This window comes from Mauremys reevesii, linkage group 25, assembly GCF_016161935.1.
Source record: "Mauremys reevesii isolate NIE-2019 linkage group 25, ASM1616193v1, whole genome shotgun sequence".
NCBI lineage: Eukaryota > Metazoa > Chordata > Testudines > Geoemydidae > Mauremys > Mauremys reevesii.
Window position 1 is genome coordinate 10,717,057 of NC_052647.1, and position 22,827 is coordinate 10,739,883.

Sequence of the window (22,827 nt, forward strand, 5' to 3'; positions counted from 1 at the left end):
CAACAGGCTGTGAAGTGTCCACTCCCCTTCCGCCCCCCCAGCCCCGTGCTTGGGCTACGAACTCCACACGGCAGCATGAGACCCCTGGGGTTTTGTCTACCCCTCGCACTGATCCCGGGCTCTGACTCAGGTTCTGGCCACACACAAGTCAGCCCATGAGGCGTCATCGAGCGCTCGGACCCCGGTCCTAGGGCCCTGCTGGGGGGGGGGTGTCTCAGAGTGAGTCCTGCTTGACTCAGTGCCCAGCCCTGTTGTTACGCAGTGTGGATGCAGGTCGAGCCGCAGACCCGAGCCAGGGCTACGGAGTGTAGTGTGGACGTGTCAGCGCGGCTGTGAGACCCGGGGCCAGCAACTGGAAACCCAGGTTTACAATGTGGTGTGGACGCACCCTTAGGGGCTGGGAGTGTCAGTGGGGGGTATTGTCCGGGGGGTGGGGGGGGGACGATAACAACCCAAATGCTTCCTCTAATGCTCATTGCTGGGTATGAGATTCTTTGGATTCTGAAAAGGTGAGATAGATAGATAGATAGATAGATAGATAGATAGATAGATAGATAGATAGATAGATAGATAGATAGATAGATAGATAGATAGATAGAGGGGGTGGATGGGGATAGATAGATAGAGGGGGGGTGTGGGGATAGATAGATAGATAATGTGTGTAGGATTCCATGTCTAGTTGGCAGCTGGTATCAAGCTGAGTGTCCCAGAGGTGGGTCCTGGGGCCGGTTTTGTTCAATATCTTCATTAATGATCTGGAGGGTGGCGGGGGCTGCACCCTCAGCAAGTTCACAGAAGACACTAAACTGGGAGGAGTGGTAGATACGCTGGAGGGCAGGGATAGGGTCCAGAGGGACCTAGACAAATTAGAGGATTGGGCCAAAAGAAACCTGATGCGGTTCAGCAAGGACGAGTGCAGAGTCCTGCACTTAGGATGGAAGAATCCCATTCACTGTTACAGACTAAGGACTGAGTGGCTGGGCAGCAGTTCTGCAGAACAGGACCTGGGGGTTACAGTGGACGAGAAGCTGGATAGGAGTCAGCAGTGGGCTCTTGTTGCCAAGAAGGCGAACGGCATTTTGGGCTGTATAAGTAGGGGCATTGCCAGCAGATCGAGGGACGTGATCATTCCCCTTTATTCGGCATCGGTGAGGCCTCATCTGGAGTATTGTGTCCAGTTTTGGGCCCCACACTACAAGAAGGATGTGGAAAAATTGCAAAGAGTCCAGCGGAGAGCAACAGAAATGATGAGGGGGCTGGAGCACATGACTTACGAGGAGAGGCTGAGGGAACTGGGATTGTTTAGTCTGCAGAAGAGAAGAATGAGGGGGGATTTGATAGCTGCTTTCAACTACCTGAAGGGGGGTTCCAAAGAGGATGGAGCTAGGCTGTTCTCAGTGGTGGCAGATGACAGAACAAGGAGCAATGGGCTCAAGTTGCAGTGGGGCAGGTCTAGGCTGGATATTAGGAAACACTATCTCACTAGGCGGGTGGGGAAGCACTGGGATGGGTTCCTTGGGGAGGTGGTGGAATCTCCTTCCTTAGCGGTTTTTAAGGTCAGGCTGGACAAAGCCCTGGCTGGGATGATTTAGTTGGGTTTGGTCCTGCTCTGAGCAGGGGGTGGGACCAGATCCCTCCTGAGCTCCCTTCCAACCCTGAGATTTATGATTCCATGATAAACAGTCCCCGCTAATGGCCAGCAAAGAGACCATAGAGAACAACCCTCCCCGTCCCTAGAAGGTCCTTTCGCCATAGAGACGCCCAGCCCCGCGCTATGCTAGAGCGCCGCCTGCCCGGGCTAAAGATGTCGGCTGTGGGCGGAGGAGATGACGTGTGCCAGGCGGGGTCGCTCTAGGCGGGAGGGTCCCGGTGTCTATGGTGCTGGCGGACCGAGGCGCTCGGCGGCCGGATCGTGCCTGGCCCCGGGGGGCGGCCGGAGCCATGAGCGTGGACAAGGCGGAGCTGTGCGGCTCCCTGCTCACCTGGGTGAGGGCGGGGCTGGGGGGAGGGTGTTGTCCCCAGCCGGGGGGGGGACCCCTGGGTGGTGCAGGGAGGGGGGTGTTGGCCCCAGGCTGGGGGGGGACCCCTGGGGGTGGCGGGGAGGGGGGTGTTGCCCCCAGGCTCTGGGGGGAACCTTGGGAGGGTGTTGCCCCCAGGCTGGGGGGGGGACCCCTGGGTGGTGCAGGGAGGGGGGTGTTACCCCCCCAGGCTGTGGCAGGACCCCTGGGTGGGGGAGGGAGGGTGTTGGCCCCAGGCTGGGGGGGACCCTTGGGGGAGGGAGGGTGTTGCCCCAGGCTGTGGGGGAAGGGTGTTACCCCAGGCTGTGGCAGGACCCCTGGGTGGGGGAGGGAGGGTGTTACCCCCCGGGTGGGGGGGGTGGGGAGGGGACTGGGCTGTGGGGGGGGGTCGGCGCTGGGAATGGGGGGCTGCCCGTGGTTATGGCTGTGCCCTCTCCATCAGTCGGGGGGGGGGGCTAACCCTGGGCAGTTCCACCCCCCATCCCCCCCTTTTTGCCTGCCCTGGGTGCTACGGGTCTGTACTGGCTGGGTCTCCTCCAGCCCCCTGCTCTCTGCTGTAGGGAATGCCCTGCTACGCAGCCCCCTCTTGTGCACACGTTTAATACCCCTGTTCCCCCCCTCAATCCACCCTGCCCCTCTGAGTGTCACAGCCAAGTTCCAGTCCTGTGGGGAGCCCCCCCATGTAGGTTGAGGGGGGAGTCTGTATGCTCACCCCCCCCCCATCCCTCCAGACCCAGACATCCCATCCCTCCCGTAGAGCCCTAGTGCAACCCGGGGAGCAGCGGGTTAGGAAGCTGCTGTTGGGGCAGATCTGGGACGGGAGGTGTCTGAGAGGGTTGTGGGGTGGGGTGAACAGGCCAACAACTGACCCCTTCTGTCCCACCCCCTTGTGGGCGGAACGGGGGAACTCAGCACAGGGCTGCAGGAAGAAGACATCATGGTGCTGTGAGCTTCCCCCACAGCAGTGTCCTGGCTAATATCTCTGGTGGCAAGACAAGCAGGGTGACTTGTACCAGAGAGAGATGGGGATAAGACGACCCAGCCTGACCATGATTAAGCCAGTCCCGTGTCTCTGCCCAGCCCTGCCAGGGAGGATTATGGAGCTGGGAGCTCAAAGCTGCCCCGGTCAAGTACTGTGTTTTGGGAAAACCCGGCCAGACCTGCTCGGGGCGCTGGGAGCTCATGGCTGAGCCAGGGCAGGGGCTAAGCTGCTTGTTGCAGGGGAGATCCGGCCGCGGGGACTCTGCCGCCTGGGGCTTGTGTGTTCTGCGCTTCTCCCCCACCTTGGAGTCACGGATCCATGGGTCAGGGCAGTACTTTTAAAGGGTCCCTTGGCACACCCCTGTCAGCGGGCCAGGCTCCCAAGGGGTCCCACGCTTCCTTCAGGGCGTGCGACGGGGCCTTCCCGGCTCCGAGACGGAGCCCCTGGGCTGCAGCCCTCCTGCTTCACCCCTTGTCTGCCTCCTGCAGACCTGTGCCGGGTTCACACCTTCCACCTGCCAGTGCAGTCGCTTACTGGATCCTCCCCTGAGCTGGGGCAGCTCCAGCCAGACCTTTCCCAACCCACTGGTACCGTCGCGGGCAGTTACGCAGCACTAATGCCTCCGGCTCTGCCCTGAGAGCAGCCTTTTAACGCCCCTCCCCAGTAGCACGCCCTGCGCGAGCCAGTCGCTGCCCTGCACCTCGGTCATAAAACCACTGCAGAAACGTCCCGTCCATGGTTAGCTCCTCGGCGCGGGTCTGCTCCTGGCGGTGTGCTAGGACCTGTACACATCATGCCCTGATCTCGGCTGGTCCATAGGCTCCGCCGTAATAGCCCCGTTAACTAATGACCGCGAAGCAGTCGCAGGGCAGCTAATTTACCTGGGACTGGGGGGAGTCTTGCTGTAGTGCTAGGTTGGGGAATGGGGTATGACACCCCCTAGAGGGCGGGGGACTGGCTGGCTCGGGGGTGGGGTATGGGGGCACTGGCTCTGATCCAGCCCCAGGGCGAGGGGGCTGGCTGGCTCAGGGGGTCTGGCATGGGACACGGGGGCTTCCCCCTCCGGGGCATTGAGATTCTGAGCTGTTGGGAGTGGTGAGACGACAGAAAATCCCTCCAGCTGATCACCGCTCAGTGGCCCCTCTATGAAACGAGTTGCTGGGTCTCAGCCTGTCTCCCCCAGGCTGAGGACCCCCCCGCATGGCTGAAGTTCATGGGGGCGGGAGCTGCATAGGTCACCGTTGTGAGGCCGTGGGGGCACCAGAGACCCTGGGCTGGAGGAGTGGGGGGGGAGTCCTCTGGGGATGGGCAAAGGTGTGGGCGGGGTGTGGAGGCAGGGGTGAAGGGGAGCCATTCATAGTGCTCGAGCCTGCAAGGGACTGTTAGATGCCTCCTGCCTCGTTTGGAGGGTTGGGGGGGGGGGGGGAGGCTGGAAGTTAGATCCCTCCAGCACCCCCCCCTCCAAAGCGGGAGGGGGCCTCAGGGAAGCACCTGGAACAGGTGGCTAGAAACTGAAGCTGGGTCCCAGGCCGGAGTGGGGTCTCTCTAGGGGGCTGGGGGTAGGTTTAAGGGGGACCCTGCCGCATGCAGAGGGAGGCAGGCGCTGGCTGGAGCGAGCGTCCTGTCGCTGCCCTGAGGTGAAATCCTACTCGGCTGGTGGGGTAGCGGCTGGTTCCTTCTTGGGTTGGGGGGCAGGGGGGCGGGTGGAGGGGAGGGTTTCAGCGCCTGGGTTAATGGGGGGGTGGCTGGTCCCATCCCTCGGCCCAGCGTAACTCTGGCCTTGCGGCCCCAGCAGGAACCTCCTTGCCTGTGCTGCGTGCCGGAGGGGGGGGTCTGTGCCCCCGCGGCCGGGAAGGCCGGTTCTGGGGGGTAGGATGTGGGCGTGACCGGCCCGCGGGGAGGGTGAGCGACTAGGGTCTGGATGCGTCTCTGGGTGACACCTGAGCCTGGCTATGGGGCCTTCCCCCTCTAGGGGGTGGGGGAGTTCCTTGTGTCTCCCCGAACCGTCAGCCCCATAGACTGCTCCTGCTCTGGGGTGTTCCCTGGTGGGTGGGGCTGCATGACAAGGTCCTGCCTTGGCTAACAGCTGGCTCCAGCAGTATGAATCCAGAGGTCCCAGGTTCAATCCTCAGTGCCGGCCGCTCGCCCGGCGTGCGGGGTTACCCCTGCTGGGTCTCGGGGCGGCTTTTCCTGTTCCCCCCCCCCCAAATCTCGTTCATTCCTCGCTGAGCCGCCTCCTGTTTCCCCCCCCCCAGCTGCAGACCTTCGGCGTCCCCTCTCCGTGCCGTACCTACCAGGATCTGACCAGCGGGGTCCCCATTGCCCAGGTCCTGCACAGGATGTAAGTACCGGCCTGCGGCCCCCGGAGACGGGCTAGAGTGGGTGGCAGGGCTGACGGGGGGCTGCCCTGGTGGGGGTGGGGGCTAGACTGGGGCTCATCCCTCTCTGACCAGACCCGGAGGCGACTGGCCTTGGATCTCTGGTGCTTTGGGCTTCCGGGGGGGGGGGGGGAGGATTTCGGAGCAAGGGGCCTCTAGGGAAGACAGTGGAGCCGACGGGAAGCCCCCACCCCCTGCCCCTTGTCCCAGCAAGATTCCAGATCCCTGCCTGCGGCCGGCCCACCCTGGGTGTGGGCGGCCAGCAGGGAAACCGGATCCTGCCCCGAGGTGGCAGCTGCTCCAGTCGGGCCAGGAATTCCCCCCCCATTCTGCGCCCCCACCCCATTCCACCCTGCCCTGTCCCCTCCTCCCTTTCAGAGACTCCTCTTGGTTCAACGAGACCTGGCTGCTGCGGATCAAAGACGACACCAGCGACAACTGGAGGCTCAAGGTAACCGGCTCCCGTAAAATGGGGGGGGGAGAGTTTTAAACCATCTCTTCACCCCCCCAATTGCGAAGGCCCTGGCATCCTCTCAAGCAGGGCCGGGTGTGGACAGTCCCAGTCTGTTCACGTTTCCCCGGGACTGTAGGATCTGGGGGGCAGGAGGTTGCCATGGGGTGGGGGAGCTGAGGCCTCTCCCCACTCTGCAACTTCCCAGCTGACTGGTCCCATCCTCTTTGGGGGCTTGGCCACCCCCCACCCTGCTTACGAGCCAGCCGTGGTGCTGCCTCATGTGCCCTGCAGCTCCCCCGGGGCCGGGCCGCCCGCCCTGCAGCTCCCCCGGGGCCGGGCCGCCCGCCCTGCAGCTCCCGGGGCCGGGCCGCCCGCCCTGCAGCTCCCGGGGCCGGGCCGCCCGCCCCGCACCTCCCCCGGGGCCGGGCCGCCCGACCTGCAGCTCCCCCGGTGCCGCGCCGCGCGCCCTGCTGCTCCCCCGGGGCCGGGCCGCCCGCCCTGCAGCTCCCCCGGGGCCGGGCCGCCCGCCCTGCAGCTCCCCCGGGGCCGGGCCGCCCGCCCTGCAGCTCCCCCGGGGCCGGGCCGCCCGCCCTGCAGCTCCCCCGGGGCCGGGCCGCCCGCCCTGCAGCTCCCCCGGGGCCGGGCCGCCCGCCCTGCAGCTCCCCCGGGGCCGGGCCGCCCGCCCTGCAGCGGGCGCTGGTCTGGTCTGGCAGCCGCCTGAGCTGGGTGGTGGGTTCTCAGCCCTGCCCCCAGGGAGATCAGCGTCAGCCCAGCCGGGGGGTGGGGGGGTCCTGTCTGGGTCCGGGGTGGGCGGCAGTAAAACCCGGCAACGCTCTCTTCCAGGTGAGCAACCTGAAAAAGGTCCTGCAGAGCGTGCTGGAGTACTGCCAAGATGTGAGTGGGCCCCTCCCCGGAGAGGGAAGCGGGGTGGCGGCTATTAGGTGCCCTACGGTAGCACCTCGTGGGCCCCAGCTGAGATCAGCCCCCTACCCTGCAGAGCTCATGGGCTAGAGTCCCCCAGGACGGGAGGGGAAACTGAGGCACACGGACAGCAACTTGCCCAAAGTCCGTGGCAGAGCTGGGACTAGAACCCGGGTGTCCTGATTCCTAGCCCAGGCCCTGTGCACTAGACCACGCTGCCCTTTCTGGGGGGGTGGGCGGGAGATGGCCCCATTCCGACGACCCCTGGATGGTGCCCTCGCTCTCCCTGTATGTCACCCCAGTCCAGTGAGTGTGTGCACCAACCCCCTCGGGCGCCAGCTCGAGCAGGTAGGGAGGAGGGGCAGGGGGTATCTCTGGGCCGCCCCGCTGCCTCCCCAGAATCTCCATCTCTCCCCCAGGTCTTGGGTCACCAGATCTCAGAGCGCCACCTGCCCGACGTCAACCTGATCGGGGAGTTCTCGGACACCTCGGAGCTGGGGAAGCTGCTGCAGCTGGTGCTGGGGTGTGCCATCAGCTGTGAGAAGAAGCAAGGTGTGAGCCTGGGGGGCGGGGGGGCTCGGCTCAGTGCAGGGGAGAGGCAGGTGGTTACTCCCTGCCCGGGGGTGGGGGCTCTCCATGTGCTCTGTTGCATGGGATTTTTGGAAGGTGCCATTCTGGGGTCCCCAAAAATCATGGCTGGTGCAGGGGAGGGGATTGAATCCCAGCTCCCCGGCAAAAATCCATCCTTCCCCTCCCCGCAGCACAGGGATCCCTCTGTGGAATTACCCTGGGGGCTGCTGCTCTGTTCCTCCTGCCCTCAGCCCCACGGCGCCTGGCACAGAGGCCTCTGATGATGGCGTCTGTGCCATGTGGGTTGGGTGCCCATGCTGCCTGGGTGGGGGGCTGGCATCGTGCCCCCGGGGTGGGGGTCGGCCCCCATGCTGTGCAGGGGGAGGGGAGGTTCATGCTGGAGGTGGGGGGCAGGCGGAAGAGGGGCAGGGACTCAGCGGCTGCCCTCCCTCCGTCCCAGAGCACATCCAGCAGATCATGACCTTGGAGGAATCCGTCCAGCACGTGGTTATGGCGGCCATTCAGGAGGTGAGCTGGGGCTGGCCTGGGGGGCGAGGGGGGGGGAGGGCACAGTGGGCTCTCTGGGGCCGGCTGGGTTGGCGGGGGAGAGGCACAGTGGGCTCTCTGGGGCCGGCTGGGTTGGCGGGGGAGAGGCACAGTGGGCTCTATGGGGCCGGCTTGGGGGTGGGGGGGTTGTTTGCCTCTCTGGGGCTGGCGTTCATGGGAATGAGACTGATGCCATTGGTGCTCCTCACTCCCGACCCGCAGCCCTCCCGGCTCTGTGCTGGCCCATCTGCTTCCTGCCAGCCGCCTCCTGAACATCCGTAACCTTTTCTCTCCTGCAGCTGATGACCAAGGACCCATTGGACACGCTGGCCTCCGAGACGTACGGCAACTTCGATAGCCAGGTACCGTGCCTCGGTTTCCCCAGCCGTAAAAGAAGGGAGAATTCTGGGGCTGTGGCCGTGACTTGCCAGGAGGGGGAGTGGAGCGTCTCTGGCTCCAGGGCTCCTGATCCCCCTCTGGCGGGGTGGGAAAGGTGCCGTGCTGGGATCTGTCTGTGTGATCCCCCTTCTCTGACGTCGCCCCCTCTGTCCTGCAGTCCCGGAAGTACTATTTCCTCAGCGAGGACCTGGAGGAGCCGGACGACATGCGGCAGCGCTGCCAGGAACTGGAGCAACAGGTGGGCTCCTCGCCGGCTTGGCTGGGGGCAGCCAGAGTTAATCTTGCCCGGCTCGGGCGTGGGAGGTGACTAGCCGGCTTCCAAAGGACCCCGGGCAACACAGCTGTGTCTCGGCCCAGCCCACAGCTGCTCTCTTGGCTCCAGAGTGTTGAGTCTCCAGCTCAAGCCGTAGGGACTCCGGGTGTCCCCGGTTTGATCCCTGCTGCAGCAGCTGTCGTGTGGGTCCGAGGAACCCGCCCACCCCCCTGATGGTCCCGTCTGTGCTCTCTGGGTGTCTCCTCTCCGTCTGGCTTGTGGTTGCAGTGTGTCCGCTCCGGGGCTGCGTGGTGTGTGGGCCTCTGCATCTCTCCCCTCCCGAGTGGTGTAGCTCTGCTGCGGGGTATGTTTTGGGAGGGGTGGGGCAGGTTATCAGTCTGGCGTGGTGTAAACGGGATTCAGTCAGGACCCCTGCGTTCTCTGTACAGCTGGGCCCTGTTGTGTTTGGTGCTGTACGTGCATTGAGCAGCTGTCCCTGCTCAATCTATGTAGCAAAGGGTGGGGGGAATGGAAGGACTGCTCTTCCTGCTTCGGAGGGGGGGAAACTGAGGCAGAGAGGAAGTGACTCCAATAGGGAGGCGGTAGCAGAGCCGGGAATCGAACCCAGGCCTTCTGGTCGGGGTGGGTTTCCGCTTCGGATGCCCATGTAGCAAGAGCTCCCCCTCCTTGTGGTGCAAAGCACAACTGCCCACTCTCCATAAACCGCCCCCTTTGCTCCCGTAAGGTGCTAACGTAGCCCCGGAGACGTGGTTCCCCTGCGGGAAGGTGAGTTCGCCGTTCGCCCCCACCCCTCTCTCTACCCCCCCCTGCGATAACAGAGCTACTGACAAAGCTGTGCAGCCCGTCGCGTTCGCTTCCCCTGCATGAGCATGTGTGTCGTGGAACTGCCGAATGCCAGCTGCTCGACACGGCCCTGGCACGGCTCGCTCACCTACTCACGTTCTGACAGCGCTTCTGGGCACATCTCTGTGCTCCAGACTGTGCCCCTCTCCGCAAAGCCTGGGGGGGTCGACGTCTCTATAAGCGTATTGCTGAATTATGGGGGGGGCTTCCAAGGAAGGGGCCTGGAATTATCTGAGGCCTGGGAAAAGTCTCTGTGGGAAGAGCGGGCTGCTCCTCCGTGATGAGATGCAGTAAGGGGGGGGCTGTGATAAATCTACTTTAAAATGACTGGGGTAGAGGAGGGAGGTGGAGAGTGTCTGGTCTCCCTTCTCCGGCAGCACCGGAGTGATGGGATGCTCAGGTTTGAACTGACGGCCCTCCAGTTTCGCGGCTCAACAGAAAGATGCTCTCTCCCGGCCGTTGGCCTGTGGAACTCACTGCCACATGATGGCGTTGAGGCCGAGAGCCCGTCAGAAGAGGGGCCTGGATGCGTGTGTGTCTAGCAAGGGTAGCCGGAGTTAGACCAGACGGTGCCACTGCTCCCTAGCTGTAGACGACATCCAGTATCTGGGCTTCACCTGTGCCGGGCAGCCTGCCATGTCCTCTGCCCTGGGCGTGACCCCCTGGAGAGCTGTGACCCTGCCCTAAAAGGGCGGGAGTGCCTTGATTTTTATATCCCCCCCCCCGCATCCCTTCTTTTCACAGAGGGGTACAGCCCACCCCGCCTTGAGTCAAAGACCTAACTCAGACGCCAGGCTCAGGGGAGCTCTGACCCCCTTGGCAGAGCCGGTAACGGGGAACCTTATCCTGCCCGGGGTTCCCTCCCCAGCTCTGAGTGGTCTCGGAGGAGCCCTTTCTGGAGCCCTGTTCACGCTAGTGCACAGAGCATGGGGTGGGGGGGAGCCGCTGGCTCTGGGACACACCGAGCCCAAAGGTTGGGGTGCTGAGGGGGGCCGAGGGGTGTCTCCTGGTCCCTGCCTGTCCCCACTGCCCGGGGGTTCTGACTCCCTCTCCCGGCCCACAGGTCTCCGTGCTGGTGGAAGAGAAGAACACCCTGACCCTGGAGAACAAGACCCTGAAGGAGCAGAAGAACCGGCTGGAGTCAGATACCGGCAGCAAGAAGCTGCTGCTGCTGCAGGCTCAGATCACGCAGCTGCAGGAGGAGACCTTCAGGTGGGGGCGGGGGGGAGTGGTGTCGAGGGGCTAACGTGGGAGCCAGGGCTCCTGGGTTCGGTTCCCGGCTCTGGGAGGGGAGTGGGGCCTAGTGGTTAGAGCTGGGAGCCAGGGCTCCTGGGTTCGCTTCCCGGCTCGGGGAGTGGGGCATAGGGGTTAGAGCTGGGAGCCAGGGCTCCTGGGTTCAGTTCCCGGCTCAGGGAGTGGGGCCTAGGGGTTAGAGCTGGGAGCCAGGGCTCCTGGGTTCGGTTCCCGGCTTGGGGGGAGTGGGGCCTAGGGGTTAGAGCTAGGAGCCAGGACTCCTGGGTTTGCTTCCCGGCTCTGGGGGGGAGTGGGGCCTAGGGCTTAGAGCTGGGAGCCGGGGCTCCTGGGTTTGGTTCCCGGCTCAGGGAGTGGGGCCTAGTGGTTAGAGCTGGGAGCCAGGGCTCCTGGGTTTGGTTCCCGGGTGGGGGGAGTGGTGCCTAGGGGTTAGAGCTGGGAGCCAGGGCTCCTGGGTTCGGTTCCCGGCTCTGGGGGGGAGTGGGGCCTAGGGCTTAGAGCTGGGAGCTAGGTTTGGGGTCTCAGCTGGGGCTGCCCACCCCGTGCAGGCTGGAGAGCGGGAAGGAGGACTTCCGCACGCGCTGTGAGGAGCTGGAGAGGGAGGTGCAGGAGCTGCAGCATCGGAACGAGGATCTGAGCAGCCTGGCCGAGGAGGCTCAGGCCCTGAAGGACGAGATGGACGTGCTGAGGTGAGAGCCCTGGGTCTGATGGGATTCCCAGCCCCACACCTGCCCAGCAGGTGGGTAACCACAGCACCCTAAGACTCAGGTGGGGGGTAACCCTCATGCCCCAGGGCAAGGGTCAGGCAGGCAGTCTCCCCCGTGTGGGATTCTGATGCAATCGCACTGGTTAAGGGCATGTTGTTCTCTCCTTTTTTCCTGCTCCGTGTGTGTGCACAGGGCACTCCACATGGAGGATAAGAGCCTACTACTGCTAGCTGCTGGAGGAACCCCTCTAGCTCCGGTGGGAGCAGCTGGGTTTCTGGTGCCAGGGAGTCTTAGTTGGATTCCCCGCTCAGCAGATGGGGCTAGAGGCGCGGCTGGCCCACTAGGCGAGGCAGGGGTCCATGCCCTCGGGTTGGGTTTGCTGGCCTTGGGCCCAGCAGCTGTTCAAACCACCCACGCTCTGGGTGTCCCTAAATCTCTGGGACAGGGGACGGAGCCCCTGAGAATCGCTCTGCTCTCCGTTCCCTCTAAAGCGTTCCCGGGGGACAGGCTACCGGGCTGGATGGGCCGTCGGTCTGACCCAGCGTGGCCGTTCTCCCTGGAGCGGAGAGCGTGTCGGGTCCTTACAGGACTCCTGGGTTCTGGTTCAGGGGGCTCAGCGTATGCTTCCCCCAGCCCACTCCCAATGCCCCGGTGATCTGCGGCAGCCGCAGAGGGGCTAGAACTTGCCTGTGCCCTGGGGACCGGGCTGACGGCCCCCCGCCCCCGCCCCCGGCAGGCACTCCTCGGACAAGGTGGGCAAGCTGGAGGCCGCGGTGGACACCTACAAGAAGAAGCTGGAGGACCTGGGCGACCTGCGGCGGCAGGTGCGGCTCCTGGAGGAGCGGAACACGGTCTACATGCAGCGCACCTGCGAGCTGGAGGAGGAGCTGCGCAAAGCCAACGCCGTCCGCTCCCAGCTGGAGACCCACAAGAGACAGGTGGGCGGCGGGGCTGGGGCTCCCCGGGCGGAGTGGGGCGGGGCCTGGCGTCTCCAGCAGAGGTTCTCCCCTTCCCCACTGCTCTGCGGGGTGCGAGGGGGGTTTCCCTGATCTGCTGGCGTCCCATCCTGGGGGGCACCTAGGTCTGCGCCCAGGAGCAGCGGCCGCGGTGAATCCCGTCCCTGTCGCCCCACAGGTGCGCGAGCTGCACAGCAAACACTCCGAGGAGGCCTTGAAGGCCGAGAAGTGGCAGTTTGAGTTCAGGAACCTCAAGGAGAAGTTCGAGGCGCTGGTGAAGGAGAAGGAGGTGAGGCGGGATCTAGTGGTTAAAGGGGGAGACCGGGAGGGAGGGGAGCTGGGAGTTGGAATTCCCGGTATCCCCAGCTCTGGGAGGAGAGTGGCACATAGCGGTTAGAGCCGACTGCCCGGGCATGGCGAGTCGCGGGTTTGGGGGCGGGGCGAGTCGCGGGTTTGGGGGCGGGGCGAGTCGCGGGTTTGGGGGCGGGGCGAGTCGCGGGTTTGGGGGCGAGGCGAGTCGCGGGTTTGGGGGCGGGGCGAGTCGCGGGTTTGGGGGCGAGGAGATCCTGCTCTCCGCCTGGGTGAAGGGTTCTGCTGATCCCCGGCTGCTCCCCCCCGCAGCGCCTGATGGAGGAGCGACACTCCCTCCGTGAGGCCAACGAGGAGCTGAGATGTGCCCAAGTGCAGCAGACGTGCCTGAGCCAAGCAGGTGGGTGCAGCCGTGTTGGAATAGGAACCGTCTGGGGCTGGGGGGGGAGGGACTTGGGGGTGGGAGTAGCAGCTGCATCTCCTGCTGCAATTGCCCCTCTCCTGCCTGGCCTGAAGCAGGGAGAGGACAGACTTCAGCGCTGAAACGTAACGACTGTTGGCGCCAGCACCATAGTGAGGTGTCGGTTCGCGCCTCTCGGAGCTGGGTCAGGCTCTCTGCAGACTCAGGCAGCCATCCCTGCACTGGCGCATCTTCAGGCCTCCCTGAAGCTCTAAGTGCTGGGAAACGCTCAGAAGTTGCCTCTGTTTGGGGGCGGGGGAAGAGGGTGCAAACTTTTGGGGATCTGACTCCTGCCACCCAGGGTCTGACTTTTCCGAGGTGCTGAGCGCCCACAACCGCGTGATGCTTCAAAAGCTGTAAAACCTCTTGCTCTAACTGCAGCTCAACCCAAACCCGCTGTCCCAGGGACTCGCTGTAATTCAGAGCCCTTACGAGCAGGCCCAGAGCTGGAGATGCAGCTACCAGCCCCGGGCTGATCTAACCTCAGGCAATTAGCTGAGATCAGGAAAAACGCCAAGGACAGTCAAGGCCTTGATTAGAACCTGCCGTTTCCACCACGTGACTCAGCTCCACACCCTAGGCCAGGAATCTGCACCGCCAACAAGCCCAGAACAGCGTGTTTGGTTTTTTTGTTTTTTTTTTCCTTCCCTTCCTCCTCGACTACAAGCTGCTTTGTCATCCACAAACTCTCAGCAGCTTTACGCTCGGCAGCTTATCAGCTGATGGGAGGCGAGTGGTAACCGGCAGGGCACATCCACCGCGATTCGCTCCTTAGCACGGCCTGTTCCCGCTGGGAACGTTCCCACTCCCGTTTCGTCGGCTGGGTGTGAGGCCCTGGAGCATGGAATTCGAGCCGGCTCCTTGTTGGAAGTGTCTGTTGTGGGCCGGTCAAATTTTCTTGGTCACTTTTTTTTTTTGGTGGAGAAGGGGAGATTGGGTGACATGCACCTGCTTTCCGGGGGGAAATTGTGTATTTCAGTCAAAAGAGGCAGATTGGCTGTGCCACCGCCATGGTGCCTTGTGGGAGTTGAAGTTTGGTTTCCTCAGGCCCTCGTTCTCCTCTATGGGCTGAGCTCCTTGGTGGAACTACATTTCCCATGATGCACCTACCTGTCCTCTCCGTGAGGCAAGATCAAGGTGCATCATGGGAGAACCTGGCCCAGAGAGAAGAATGAGGACCTGTAGGTATAGTTCTGTTTCCTTCTTTTCCTCCCTGGGCTGGGCTCCCCAGGCAGCCTACTTCTCCCATCATGCACCACAGTCTCACCGCACGGGGGCAGGTGGGGGACATGCAGTCCCATCAGGGAGCCTGGCCCGAATGGTAGAACAAGGCACCTGAACTACAACTCCCATGAGACACTGCAGCGGCACTTCTCAATCTGAAATATTTTGGCCAAAACCCCTGAAATCTTTAATCTATTTTAGTTGAAACTTTTCCCCCCCTCCGACCCCCCCATTTTCTGACCAACTCTAATTCATTGGTTATTTTGTAACTGATACAGAATCTGTGGAACTCATTGCTACAAGACATTGAATCCAAGAACTTGGGTAGTGTGGGGCAGAGTGCATGCATCCTTATAGGCTATTACACAGGCTGTATCCCATTCCTAAGCGAGCCCCCCCATGCTACCGCACATAAACTAAGTTGGCGGGGTGGGGGGGGGACTCTAGGAAAGAGGCCCTGCCTTACATAAGCAAGATATTCATAACTCTCCGCTGGGGGGAGTTCCTTTCCTCCCTGGCCCCTGTTGCAGATAATGGCCGGCCACGTCCTGGGCTCAACTTTCTCCCACCGAACGGGGGGCGTTGTTCCAGCTCCGTCAATGGCGTGAACGCCGTCAGAAATCTCTGCCTATGCCACGAGCCCAGAGCAGGAGGCTGCCGGTTGTGACCCTAGCCTGGGATCTCCGCGTTCCTAGTCCCGGCTGGGGGCAGAGGAGAATTTCCCCCCCACCCCCATGCTTGGGGGTAGTAGAGATCTGCCAAGTCAGGGCTGGTCCCTGCTCCTCCATACACCCCCGCCCCACCCATACACACACACACACCCCCTTCCTCTTGCAGATGCCTTGCTGGACGGAGCCTCTTCTCCCATGGACAACCTGGCCGCTGAGATCTTGCCGACTGAACTCAAGTAGGCTCCCGCCCTGCAGCTGTCGGGCTAGAGGGGTGTGGCATGTGTTGGTACCTGTAGGCCACCGAAACCGGGGGGGGATGGGGGGGGTTCTGTCAAGCCCTCGGTGTGATCTCGCTAGTCCCCTTTGGGGGAGGGTCTCTGCTGCTGACCTTCAGGCGCACGAGCTGTTCCCAGCCGTCTGCGCAGCCAGGAGTGAAGGGGTGAAATTCCTCGGGGCGGTGACTCTTTCTTTCTTTCTTTCTTTCCCGCCTGGCCCAGGGGCACGATCCCTGCCTGGCTGCGCAGGGTAACTCCCAGCACCCCGGCATGGGGGCAAGCGTCGGCTCTTAGCACAGGTGCACCTCCCACCTTAGCGAGGGGTCACCCAGCCTGCCTCAGGGCCGGCTGTGAGAGCCACGCACGTCCCCCACGCGGCCCATCTGCCGCCCCCCTGGTTGCTGGGGGTCCCCAAGACTCTGTCTGGTGCTGCAGAGGCCTGTGAGTAGCCAAGGGGTGGCTTGTAGATGCCCCAATGACAAGCCACAGCCCCTGGGGGACTCCAGGTTCCAGCATGCAATGCTGCAGCTCAATCCAAGCCGGTGATTGGCTCTTGGTTTGAGACGCAGTGTTGAATGCTGGGACTTGTGGTCCCCCAGGGGCTGCCTTCCTGGGCTAGCTGGCTGGGGGGCCCCCAGGCCGTCTGACCTCACCCCTCTCCCTGACCCCAGGGAGACCATCGTGCGCCTGCAGCATGAGAACAAGATGCTGTGCGTGCAGGAGTCGACGTACCGGGAGCAGCTGGCCGAGCTGCAGGGGCAGCTGGAGGAATCCAACCGCACCAAGAACCGGCTGGAGACCCAGCAGAGGTAATGGGGTGGCGGGGGGAGGGGGTCGCTGATCTAAGGAGGCTGAGACCTCCCCCAAACTTATCTTACCTGAGAGACCCCTGGCTGCCCCCAGCCAGCTAAAGGGGGTGGGAGCCTCAGCCCATGGAGGGTCCCAGTCGTGCCATCCACTGCCCCCTCTCAGGCAGCCTCCTCTCCCTTCTTCCTCCCTCTCCAGGTTGCACCAGCAGCAGATCTCGGAGCTGAAGGCCCAGGTGGAGGAGCTCCAGAAGGCGCTGCAGGAGCAGGGCACCAAGGCGGAGGATGTGAGTCTGGCCGAGGACTTTCCCCGACCTCTGCCCCGTCGCCCTGCGGCCCTGAGCCACCCCCTGGGAGCAGATTCTGGCCTGGCAGTGCCAGGCCATGCGCCCTCGGGCCCTGCCGCAGAGCGGAGAGATTCCCTGTCCCATGACTGAGCGGTTCTTGCCCCCCTTGATCCATCCCTTTCCCGTGCCGAAGCCACGGGAGCAGCTAACGGCTCGTTCTGCCCAGCCCGGGGTGTGCGGGCCTGGCACGGGGGCTGCACCCGTCCCCGCGTGGGCGCCCGGCCCAACGTGAGAACTTGAAACGCAGGAGACCTTATTCCTTCCACCCTGGCTAGAGGCTGCCGAGTGCACCTGCCACCCGATGCATTGGGGTTGGGGGGTGGGGGAAGGGGTGCCCTTGGGTTTGAGCGTCTGGGCGTGGTCTGCCCCACAGCACTGTGGGGGGTGGGGTGGGGCTGGAGATCGGTGCATGATGGGGGAAGAGGTGGCTGGAATGGGGTCCAGCCTCCCCTGATTTCTCATTCTTGGGAAGGGAACCCCGGGGCCGCCCAGAGGATTCAGGGGGCCCGGGGTAAAGCAATTTCAGGGGCCCCTTCCATTTAAAAAAAGTTGCAATACTGTAGAATACTATATTCTCATGGGGGCCCCTGCGGGGCCTGGGGCAAATTGCCCCACTTGCCCCCCCCCCTCTGGGCAGCCCTGGGGAACCCACTATACTCTTGGGATCCCCTGTGTGGGGGATGGGAGCCCACTTGCTGCCATCCTCCGGCCGCCTCCTCCCCAGGTGCTGCTGCCTGTGTGTGAAATCGTCAAAGCGACCTCGTGTGCCCCCCGCACCCCAACTCCGTGCTGTGCTCACGCTAACTCCTTTCTCTCTCCCCCACCCCTCTCTGTCGCACTGGCTGATTGTCCCCCTACCCCTCCAGGCCATTGTAAGTACCAACCGGCCCCTCGTTAAAATCCACCTTGCTTCTCTGTGCTCCCTTCCTATGGCTTGGGTGAGGGGGTGGCGCGTTCGGGGGCCCGACCCACGACACCTGATCTCCGGGGTGGATGCCCAGCCCAGCCCTTCCTGAGAGTGGGGGACTGGGCGGCTTATAAGGGGTCTTGAGTTGGGGGACCCCCCAAAACACTGCTAGTTGCTGTTGGAAATCTTGGCTGTTACTTGTAGCCTGTTAATGCTGCTTAATTCGCTTCCTGGCTTAGTAACCTCCCTTGGGAGATATTCGTATATTGCACCAAGCTGTATCTCGAAAGAGAAGCTGCAGATTATCCTGTGTCTCCAGCCCGTTTGGCTACCCATCGGCCTCTGCACGGAGCCGTATCACAAGCCCTGGATTTAGACAGAGGCTGGGCAGAACTCTCTCTCTCTCCTCCCTTTTTTATTAATTTTTCCCCGTCGCGGGAAACAAGGCGAGGGGGTCGGACCGATTGCGGCCGTTGTGATTCACAAAGCGAAAGCTCGAGAGCACAACTTGTCCCCAGGAAATCTCCTCCAATCCCGGTCTGACAAGCTCTCAAACTGCGGTTCTCGTGCTTGGCCTGTCAGTACGTCAGTGATCATCTCTGGCGAGATTTCCTCGTTGGGGGCGGGCTGGACGGTGAATTTGACGTTGACCGGCACAAAATCGACTCCTTCCAGGCCTAGCTATAAATGGAGACACTTTTCTAGCCGGCGCTAAGCCCGTGATTTGAACGGCCGGGTCCCAGCTCCGTCACAGCCGCCCCCCGGTTACGTCTGGCTGCCAGCCGCTGCAAGCTGGCGTTAAGATGCTCTTTCAACAGTTAGCAGCTAAACCCCCGGGGTTTGGTTTGTTTTTTTTGCGCTGGGCTCTTGATCTTCACCCTCCTCCTCTTCCTCCCTAGTCCTGCCTGCTGAAGAGGAAGCTGGAAGAGCACCTGTAAGTTGTGTTGTTCTGTGCGTACCTGGGGGGTGGGGGCGGGGCCTTCAGGGGGTCAGGATTGTGAGCTGTCCACATGGGGTGCTGGGGCGGGTGTCCCGGGGGGGCGGGATCTAGCAGGGGGCCTGACCCTTCACTAGCAGGGGCAAGGTGCCCAGGCTGCGAGGCGGATCCGGGGGGGTGGGGGGCGCTGGGCAGCTGACAGCCCGTGTCTCCTCCCCGCCCCAGGGAGAAGCTGCACCAGGCCCACTCGGAGCTGCAGAAGAAGCGGGAGGACCTCGAGGACTTGGAGCCCAAAGTGGACAGCACGAGTATGGGGGCTGGGGGGGAGGGGCGGACGCATGGGGAGGGGGAGGCTCCGGTACAGACTGGGGGGGTGGAGAGGGGGCTCCGGGTGGGCTGGCCCCTCGGACGTGCTCCCCCCCCCCCCCCCGGCGCCGTGGCTGCGGCGTGTCCCTAGGGTCGGGACTGGGAGCCGGGCGCTCCGGGGGTGGCTCCATGCCTCTGTTTCCCCACATGCGCATGGGGGTGGAAGGATGCTCCTGTGGGCCCCCTCCTGACACCCCCCACCCCCCCCAGCCGCCAGGAAGATCAACGAGCTGCAGCAGTGTCTGAAGAAGAAGGACGAGGACATGAGGGCCATGGAGGAGCGCTACAAGCGCTACATGGACAAGGCCTGCACGGTGAGCCCTGGGGCGGGGCTAACGGGCTAGCGTGGGGCGGGGCTCTGGGCTGGGGCGGGGTTAGTGGGGTGGGGTGAGGCTAGCGGGCTGGGGCGGAGCACCGGGCTGGCGCAGGGCTAATGGGGCAGGGTGGGGGCCCTGGGGTGGGGCTAGCGGGCTGGGGCAGGGTGGGGGCCCCAGGGTGGGGTGGAGCTGTGGGGCAGGGCTAGTGGGGTGGGGTGGGGTGGAATGGCTCCATCCCTTGGGATGCTCCCGAGTGGCCCAAGCCCTGTCACCCCACAGCCGCTGGGGCCAGGCTCCCTGTACCTCCCCACAAGGCGTGGTGCTCTGGGGGGCCCCTCCGGGTAGCTCTGCAGCACTGACCACCACAGCGGGTGTCCTGCCCGGGGGGGGGTTGTCCCCGGTAACACCCCTGACTGTATCCCTCCATTCCAGGTCATTAAGACGCTGCACCCCAAGCAGGCGCCGTCCAAGGCACCCCCCGAGATCCAGGCCTTAAAGAACCAGCTGCAGGAGAAGGAGGTGAAGATCCATCACCTGGAGGTGAGGCCCTGCCACCAGGGTGGGGAAGTAACTAGCCTGGGAGCCTTCTCCCCCCTGCCCGGGGGGCCTTCTTGGCTGTGCCGGAGGGCGCTGCGCTGTGGGGTTAGTCACCTTCCTTCCTGGGCCGGGGAAGGACAGAACTGCCTCTGCTGCCCTCACGACGCTTGTAGCTCTGTATCGCGATGAGGGCTGGAATCCAGTCTCATGCTTCAGGGGTCATCTGCAGGGGTCAGGAAGGAAACCCCCACCCCTGCCAGGCACATCTGTGTTGTAGCGGACGGTGGCGGGGGGCGGGTGTTTCCTTCCTCTGAAGCATCAGGGTTTGGCCACAGCTGGAGACTGGTCACCAGTCAGAAGGGGCCAGAAAATCCACTGCCGAGGTGCCTGGCTGGTGGGTCTGGCTCTTCCGGGTAACCAGATCGTCCCCCCATGTTGGATTGGCAGGGAGCTTGGTGGGGTGCGGGGGGATCACCCTCTCTGCAGCGCGGGGCACCTGCGGGGGTCATCTGGGTGTGTCTAATCCATTCCCTGCCACTGCAGGGGCTTGGGTGCCACGGGCAGGTGCCACCAGCGCCCCCATTCCGGCTGCGGAGGCTGGGATACTGGGCTCGCTGGGCCAGCCGGGCGGATCTGATCCCAGGTGCGGACGGTCTGGGTCGTGCCAGCTGCTGGCCCCAGCCCGCTGCCCGAAAGGACCCTCTGGAGCCTGGGTGGGGCAGCGTGGGGCTCCATTGGCGCGAGAGCCCCCGGGGGGACACTGCCTGGCCGGAGGGAGGGACCCAGTCCCAGGCAGGGGGATACCTGTGGCCATGGCCAAACACCTCCAACCAGCTGCTGGATTATCCAGGCAGCCTGTGCTGGGGAATGATAGGGGAAGCCAAGGGACCCCCCTGCCCCCATTGCAGCTTCCTCCCCTCCCAAGGTCTGAGCTTCCCCCAGGCCCGGCCCTGAGTCGAAGGCCACAGGAGGCCCCCATGGGGGGGGGGGGGGGGAGTGCCCCATATGCCCAGTCTGAGCTCCAGGGGCCAGCCTGGCTCTACCTCCCCCCACTAACCCCCTGCCTCCCCCCCAGACCAACTTGGAGAAGACGAGATCCCAGCGGGAGCAGGAAGAGAAGCTGATCATCAGCGCCTGGTACAACACGGTGAGTGCAGGGGGTGCGCCAGGCTGCCAGGCATGACGGGGGGTGGGGGGGCTGGGGCCAGCTTCATCCTGCAGCACCTTGGCTGGGCCAGACCCCCTGAGGCGAGCGCTGGCGCAGGGTCGGCGCCCAGCAACCCCTGACTCCTGAGCTCCCAGCCAGGCCTCTGTGCCAGGCAGTGCCCAGGGGCTGCCCAATGCCCCCCTCGCTGACCGCCCCCCCTCCCGTTGCAGGGCATGGCGCTCCACCAGCAAGCCACGGAGCAGCGATCGGCCACCTCCAGCAGCGCCCAGTCCTTCCTGGCCCAGCAGCGCCAGGCCACCAACGCCCGCAGGGGGCATCTGGGGCGGACCCAGCCCCTGCTGGCCAAGTACGGAGACAAGCCCCCCCAGCTGCACTGACCGGAGCCCCTCCCACTCCTATCCCCCTCCAGGGCTGCGTGGGGTGGGGGGGTCTTGGGACTGGAGCGTCTCACCCGTTGCTGCCCTGTGGCACCCGCCCCCCGCAGTGCCACTGCCTGTTACGGTGGGGGGAATGCAGGCAGCAAGGGGCTAACCCTGCCTCTGCCCTCCCCCAGAGATGGGCTGCCGGGGGGGTGCCGGGGGGAGTGGATCTGCCCGTGATCTTGGGGGGTGGGGGGCTGGAGATGGACTCTGCTGCAAGCCCCCTTGCTACTAGAATGGGGGGGAGTGAACAGGGAGGATGAGCCAGGACCCTCCCTGCCCCCCCCCCCCAAGCCTCAGCCCCTAACCGCTGCCCCGACCCTACACGCACCCCCACGCTCCCTGGGCCGGTCCCTTTGAGCACTGATCCCCAGCCCAGGAGGGGGCTGGCATCCCCCTCGGTGCTGCCCTGTGCCTGAGGCCCTTCCCTCCCCTCTCTGAAAGACCCCCCTGAATTTTAACCCCTTCTTGGCCCCTCTCCCGAGCGCAGCGCCACGAGCCCCTCGGCCGAGGCACCCGGCAGTCAGTGGCCGTGGCGCCTGGAGGAGGCGCTGGCTCGTGTTCGAGGCGTCCGTGGTGAGACAGCCGAACACTTGGGTGCCGGTGCGGCTGGGGCATTTAACGCCAGCGTGGTCTCTGCCAGCACCACAGCTCCTGCGCTCAGGGCCAGTCCCATCCCCTGTGGGCGTCGGGAGCTGGGCAGTTCTGCTGCTTGGTGCCACCCAGCCAGTGCCCGTGGGTGAGTGGAGATGGCTCGCAGCCTCTGGGCAGGGGTCTGCCCCCTTCATAATTCCCTGCCGGAGCCTCTGACTTGCTGTTGACCAAAATCTGACCTGATTAGCAGCTGTGCCAGCCACCCCACTCCCGGCACCTTCATGCACCAGGACGTCCCCGCTTCCTTGTCAGTTCCTAGCTGCTGTGGCAGCAGGTGCCACCTGGTCCCAGGCTTCACCTCGGGGATCCGGGATCCCTGTTCCCCGGGTTCTGCTCCGTTCCCTGCCCTCCACCAGAACCCGCCAGCCGGGGCCTGGGCTGAGACGCGAAAGCTACCGGCAAACCTCCCCTTCAACACTAACCGCCTCTCCCGGCCGCTGGGAGCAAGGCAGGGCCCAGAGTCGGTCACTACAGCCTGTGGCAAACCCAGCCCCCCTTGTTCTCCGTCGCGGGGGAGGTTCTGTGTCCGTTCTCCGAGACTGGGTCTAGCGGCGTCTTTTGGGTTTTAAAGTGATCTGCTGTACTTTGCCCTCTGCTCTGTGTGGGTTGATGTGGATTGAGTTTTATTTTTAATGGGGGGGGGGCCAGATTTTGCTGAGTTCCTCCTCTTCTTTCTTTTCATTTTAGAATGTGATTTTAGTCAAACGCTGCTGGGGGTTTAAGACGCAAACTGTATATTTTGTAAAACTGTGACGGGGGAGGGGTTCTGTGGGTCTGGGCCCCGCGTCTTTTATTTTTCTACTCTAGGGCAGCCTGCAATGGTGCACGGGGGCACCTTGGCTCCTGTCCGCAATCTTGACACTACCAATAAAGATGCTAGAATCGTTCCTGCTGATCGGCCTCCTGAGACACAACAAGCTTCTGGCTCCTCTGACCCCTAGTGTCTGGGAGTAGTTCTCTATGGATTATTAGGTGTATTACGGTAGCCGCATGGATTTTTCTGGATGCTATAACTAGGTGTATTATGGTAGCACCTAAGGTTTGGAAGCCCATTTCCATAGATTATTAGGTGTATTACGGTAGTGCGGCTGCATCCCTGTCTTGGATGAGGACCCCATTTTTTGGTGGGCT

The 22,827-nt window shown here is 63.6% G+C and overlaps 1 protein-coding gene across 2 annotated transcripts; it reads left to right on the forward strand.

The window, feature by feature from the left end:
• Positions 1-1,808: 1,808 nt before the first annotated feature.
• HOOK2 (hook microtubule tethering protein 2) lies at positions 1,809-22,591 on the forward strand. 2 transcript variants are annotated; one of them, XM_039514766.1, is made up of 23 exons: positions 1,809-1,986; positions 5,256-5,341; positions 5,757-5,829; positions 6,676-6,726; positions 7,173-7,305; positions 7,784-7,851; positions 8,169-8,231; positions 8,426-8,506; positions 10,449-10,597; positions 11,185-11,325; positions 12,080-12,281; positions 12,478-12,588; positions 12,921-13,008; positions 15,130-15,199; positions 15,910-16,047; positions 16,244-16,331; positions 17,258-17,263; positions 18,198-18,232; positions 18,461-18,543; positions 18,812-18,915; positions 19,351-19,458; positions 20,531-20,602; positions 20,833-22,591. In XM_039514766.1, exons 1-23 carry the CDS (start codon positions 1,876-1,878, stop codon positions 20,998-21,000), a joined length of 2,229 nt encoding a protein of 742 aa, XP_039370700.1. In that variant the 5' UTR covers positions 1,809-1,875; the 3' UTR covers positions 21,001-22,591. The 2 variants fall into 2 exon arrangements, with proteins under 2 accessions (XP_039370700.1, XP_039370701.1); XM_039514767.1 differs by lacking the exon at positions 17,258-17,263.
• The last annotated feature ends 236 nt before the right edge of the window (positions 22,592-22,827 follow it).

Bases quoted from the DNA above. Each gene is read 5' to 3' on its own strand.
- HOOK2 (XM_039514766.1), top strand. From the start codon at position 1,876: ATGGTGCTGGCGGACCGAGGCGCTCGGCGGCCGGATCGTGCCTGGCCC. The intron at 8,232-8,425 runs GTACCGTGCCTC...TCTGTCCTGCAG, and splicing joins ACGGCAACTTCGATAGCCAG to TCCCGGAAGTACTATTTCCT. The intron at 18,544-18,811 runs GTATGGGGGCTG...CACCCCCCCCAG, and splicing joins GCCCAAAGTGGACAGCACGA to CCGCCAGGAAGATCAACGAG.